Source organism: Nicotiana tomentosiformis, chromosome 8 (genome assembly GCF_000390325.3).
Source record: "Nicotiana tomentosiformis chromosome 8, ASM39032v3, whole genome shotgun sequence".
Taxonomy (NCBI): Eukaryota; Viridiplantae; Streptophyta; class Magnoliopsida; order Solanales; family Solanaceae; genus Nicotiana; species Nicotiana tomentosiformis.
The window spans coordinates 132,187,464-132,193,188 of record NC_090819.1 but is presented as its reverse complement, the minus strand read 5'-3'; the positions used below and the strand labels follow the sequence as shown (position 1 = coordinate 132,193,188).

General features: G+C 33.0%; 1 protein-coding gene and 1 long non-coding RNA gene across 2 annotated transcripts; one reads left to right on the top strand and one right to left on the bottom strand.

Moving 5' to 3' along the window:
• The first annotated feature begins 2,628 nt into the window (after positions 1-2,628).
• Positions 2,629-3,093, top strand: LOC138898176 (putative ripening-related protein 2). The gene has a single exon (XM_070184218.1). It carries the CDS (start codon positions 2,629-2,631, stop codon positions 3,091-3,093), a length of 465 nt encoding a protein of 154 aa, XP_070040319.1.
• Positions 3,094-4,572: 1,479 nt separating this feature from the next.
• LOC138896738 (uncharacterized) lies at positions 4,573-5,034 on the bottom strand. Its single transcript, XR_011410139.1, has 2 exons — positions 4,742-5,034; positions 4,573-4,654 (listed from the first exon to the last, which is right to left on the bottom strand). It is a non-coding gene; the product is annotated as an uncharacterized lncRNA (long non-coding RNA).
• Positions 5,035-5,725: the final 691 nt, after the last annotated feature.

Below are 5,725 nucleotides of genomic sequence, written 5' to 3'. Positions count from 1 at the left end.
TTGCCGGTAATAATTGAAATAGCTTTTAAATTTATTTATTTATTTATTACTCGGTATCCATATTCATTTTGGGACCTGACTAATTCAAATTGACACCAAAAATTTTTACTTTAGAAGATAAAACGCTTTCTACCAACAAATTATAGAGCTTTTAAAGCGACCCAAAATTTGTACCTTTATTTTAGAAACTCAAATAAAAGGACAAAAAATTTAGATTTCGAATAGTTGTTAAAAAATACGCGAGTGACACTATGAACGAGAGTCCGTTAAAAAGATTCTTCAAAACTAAACATTGTTGAATACGCAATGATTCAGATTAAACTTTTCTGCATCGAGTATTTCTATCAGGAATAATATTGTTGATGTAGAGGATGTAGGAATAATATTGTTTTTGCTTCTGAAGCTGTGTGGAAAGCTTTGGGTGTTCCTAAGAAAGATTGGCGTTGGCTTGAAATCTTCTGGTCAAATTTAATGAATTTAATCTTTTGTATGGTTATATTTGCAAAGATAAAGTCTTCCTCCTTAGCTTTCATTTCAATAATAAACTGATTGCAAGGCTTACTTTGCCTTAATCTTGCTAGGCTATCGCAATAAAAAGGATTTGGCTCATGTACACGACACTGTAAAGAATTTTTACATTATCAGCATGTCCAATAGTAACACTTTTTTCTTGCTACTCTTATGGATGTGTATGCAGCTGTTTGAACTAAATTTAAACATTAGTAATTATCCGTATATACTTGGTTTCTTAATTTGAGCCCATTATACGATTTTTCTTTTTCAAGATTTTCCAAATGTATAAATGCAAATTCGTCCTAGAGTCACTCCCCGACAGAAACACTTATAGGAGCTCTTGTGTCAATCACTTTCATTTCTCTCGTTAGACCATCTGACTGGCAAATAAAAGTTGCAGTGTTTGCAAGAGAACAATAATAACTAGAGTAATTCATAAGACTGACTGATGAAAACTCAATAATATTGGTCATAGACAAAAAATAAAGATACAATATCACTTGTTTCTATTCACTTGTACATGTTATTTTAACTTAGAAGATGCCTTTATGCTCATATAGTTAACAACTCAACATGTTTCTTTTAATTCGGTTGTTAATCTGACTCACCTTGGCGGTAATAATTGTAGGATCGAAGCTTTTAACTTTTTATATTTTATTTCTCACTCGATATCGATATTTGCCTCACTAATCCAGATTAACACCGGAAAGTCACACGAGCCAAAATCTGTAGCTTTATTTTAGAAACTCAAATAAAAGTACAAATTTTTGGATTTAGAACACTTGTTCGAAAGAAAAAAAAACAGACGTGATTAGTGACACTATATGTCAGTTAGAAAGAAGAGTTTTCAAAACAAAAAGTTTAGTTGAATAAGCCGTGAATCCGAATCACGTAATACCAAATAAATATTTGTATAAAATATTCATATATCAATAAATGCATGACATATGTTTGCACATACACTTAATATGATAATTAAGTTAACAATGTAAACACCGGGTAAATTTTCTCTAAGTCAATTGCTAATGCATGCTGTTCAAATCTATATATTTCTATTGTCTGCAAACATATCGTTTATAAAATTCTATAATTTTCCAAAAAGGTACGTTTCCCTCTTGAAAAGGAGAATTGATTAACATATGTGTTATTACTGGTGACCGGCGTTGCTGTCTATTCAGACGATATGATTTGTGTACAATTTTAGTGCACTCGCAACCTTTAATTCGTGGATTCATCACTTGTGTTGATCGTTTCTACATTGGAAAAATAATCAAATATTTATTAATATAATCATGATTTGCTCTATAATTTGATTTGAGAATCGATCGGTTAATCGGGTAATCATTTAATTTTGCTCTTCAATAGACTAATACACATATTCTTACGAAAAAATTGACTTTTAGGTCTAAAATACTTCGGTGGTAACTTCAAATAATATTTTCTTTCTAGACAAGAGACCTTTGAGACAGCCTCGCATGCAGTGGCGTTCACAGAATTTTTGGTGAGCGATGTCAACATTTGAAAATAAACAAATAAATAAATCACTATAATAACAAGCGGTGTCATTTTTTATATTTATACCTAATATTTTTTGATTTGTATACTATCTATATATACATATTCGACGAAGAGGAATCATATGACATGGCTTGCCGCAAGATGTATCCGTGTCTGCTCGCATGAGACATAAATAAAACATTAAACGTAACTAGTCATCAAAGATATAGGGATAAAAATCTACTTTCCTTTTTTAGAGCAAAAAGAAATTACTACATGTAAAAATTAACCACCTAAAATTTCAAAGATGTCACATCCACAAAACAAACAATACAGTCGCAACATATTTTATTTGTACCTATCATGCCAAAATTTCCTAGTCGCAGACATTGTTATTTTTCTTGTACCGTTACTTTCTTAGTATTTTTACTCCATTGTGTTCCACGGTTTGGATTTACATGACCACCACTATAATAAAAATCATGTTGTTGGGACTTGGGCCGGCAAATCGTTCAATAAATAGCAAAGCTATTACATCAGCTCTTCAACACACAGAAAAAACACTAAGTTAAACAATATTTTCAATCATTTAGGATGAAACTAAGTGCAACAATGAACATGGGAACTTACTTTACCCTACTTAATTTTATTGCTTTCTTGATCCTTATTTTCATAGCTTGTAGTAACACATTAACTGCTGAAGCCCAAAGCCACAGGGCGCCAGATGCAAAAGAAGGAAAATTTTCACTTGCAGTTTCTGGTCGTACAAAGGCTATTTTAACGATCAATGACTTTCGAAAAGGTGGTGAAGGATGGGGTCCTTCAGAATGTAGTGGCAAATATTACGATAATTCTATTCCAATTGTGGCTTTATCAACTGGATGGTACAGTAAAGGGAAACGATGTTTTGAAAAGATAACAATTTATGCAAATGGGAAGAGTACAAAAGCTATGGTTGTTGATGAATGTGACACAAGTAGAGGATGTAGGAATAATATTGTTGATGCTTCTGAAGCTGTGTGGAAATCTTTGGGTGTTCCTAAGAAAGATTGGGGTAGGCTTGAAGTTTTCTGGTCTGATTAATGAATTTGATATCAATGGTTTTCTGGGTATGGATTTCATTTTAATAAGTATCTTAAATAAACTGATAGCAAGGCTCATATTGTTGCCTTAATCTGCTATCACAATAATAAGGACGGTTAACCCGTCGTTATCTTTTATGTGACTTAATATGTAAATGTTCTTTTACATTAAGAAGTTAAACTCAAATAATAGTACTTGTCCTTTTGTTGCTTCTCTGTTAAAAGATTATGGATTTGTATGCAGCTGTTTGAACTAAATTATACATTAGTAACTATCTGTTTTTACTGGTTTTTTTTATCTAATAATATCCAGAGGCCAAATATTCTTACTTCTTCTCAACACTAGATAAAGGCTAAATTTGGAATGTCTATAGTAAAGACTAAAATACTTGTCATTGGAAATGCATTGAATATTGAAATTGTACAAGCAGTTGAAAAAAGTAGTGGCAAAACAAGAAGCAAATAACATCAACGTAGAACTTAGGGTGTGTTTGGTACGAAACGGAAAATGTTTTCCAATTTTTCCATGTTTGGTTGGATTAAATATTTTAGAAATTATTTTTCTCCAATTAAAGGAAAATATTTTTCATATCGAGAGAGAAGGAAAAATATTTTTGAAAACTCTTTTTCAACTTTTTCCACCCTATTCCTCATCCCCACCAACCCACCCCTACCCCATTCTTCCCCATCCCCACCAACCCCACCCCAACCCTCCGCCCAACCCCACCCCACCCCCAACCCCCACCTCCACCCTAAATAAAAATAAAAATACTATTAATAGTACTTTCTTTTTATGTTATAGATAGTTTTTTTTTATTTCGACGTATGAGTATTTTTCTTTTCATGATATAGAAAAGTATTTTTTTCATGTTAACAAAAAAGTATTTTCTTTTCATGATGTAGAAAAAGTATTTTCTTTTATTTCAACAAAATTATTTTTTTTCATGGTGTAAAAAAATATTTTCTTTCTTTTCAATAAAAAAAGTATTTTCTTTTCATGATATTTTTTTTTTAATTTCAACAAAATGAGTATTTTCTTTTCATGATATAGAAAAAGTATTTTCTTTTATTCTAATAAAATGATTATTTTATTTTCATGTTGTAGAAAAAGTATTTTCTTTATAGTTATGAATCATAAATTTTAATGTTATTTTGCGTAAAAAAGTAAAGCGGCACAATAGTTCCTTTGGGTTTGTGTAAATTTTTAGAAGAATAATTAAATTGTTGAAGAAAATAATGTCTTGAAAACGTTGGGTATTGGGAGGGGGGGAGAGCAAGGAAATATGGGGACTTGGGGAAAAGGGGTGAGGAGAGTAGCATAAAAAAATATTTTCTACTCAAACCAAATACTAGAAAATATTTTTCGGAAAAAATTTTCCACCCACCAACCAAACAAGGAAAAATAAGTGATAAAACCACTCATTTTCTACCATGGAAAATATTTTCCTTCGTACCAAACACGCTTATTCACTATGGTAGTCTCTCATTATTTCTAGTAGAGGAATGCAGATGCAGACGAATCCAGAGCTTAAGCAACATCCCAAAAGTTTCTTGATATCCTTCTGCAAAAATAAAGGCAGAGACAATATTCATCATTTACACTCTTAACAAGGAACAACTATAGGAGAGGAAACTGGTGGGATTCTTACCTCCATACTAGCTGGAGCAGTGATTGGAGAGTAGCGATCGACGACGTTTCCTTCTTTGTCAACAAGGAATTTGGAGAAGTTCCACTTGATACTATCCCCAAAGAACCCACTTTTGCTTGATTTCAAGAACTTATACAGTGGAGCAGCATTATCACCATTCACATCAACCTAAATCATTAAGCTAAGCAGTTAATACATACTACTTGTTTCTTTTTTTTCGATCTAGGAACTTGTAGCATTCTTGAATGAGGATATGTGCTACACAGATATGGAAAAATGAAATGATATGCATGACTAGATGTCACGACACAAAATCTAACCGTCGTGATGGCACCTATCGTGGAACTAGGCAAGCCACAACTCAACATCTCAACACAGAAAAATCTTTGAACATAAAAACAGAAGCAATTTAATAATTTAGGAAAGCCTTTTTGAAAACAGAAATATCCAAAATACGATACAATCCATCCCAAAACCGGGGTGTCACAGAGTACATGAGCGTCTAAATCAGAATACAGTCCACTAGAGTGTCTAGAGAAATAAACTGAAAATACAACTAGTGATAAAGAAGGTGAGTCAAGGCATGCGAATGCCGTGCAACTACCTTGGTAGTCTCCGAACTCTGAAGCCGCAATCAGTAACCGCCGCCGTGACCAAAAACGTCTCGATCTGCACACGAGCTGCAGGGAGTAACGTGAGTACATCCAACTCAGAAATTAACAAGTCCAAACTTTGGACTGAAAGGTAGTGACGAACTCAACCGGTACAGATAAAATAGAAATAACTGAATAGAAACGTAGGCATGCTTTCAAATTAAATAGGTAACGCAAAACAGTAAAGTAAAGCAGATCCGAAGAGTGTAAAGAATACAACTCTGCTATCTCTACATGCCAATGCACATGTTGTATGTGATGCACCATGCTGTCAGCCTCATGTGCTCACACTCTCGAATTCTCAACCACTCGGTACTGTATATGGCTCATA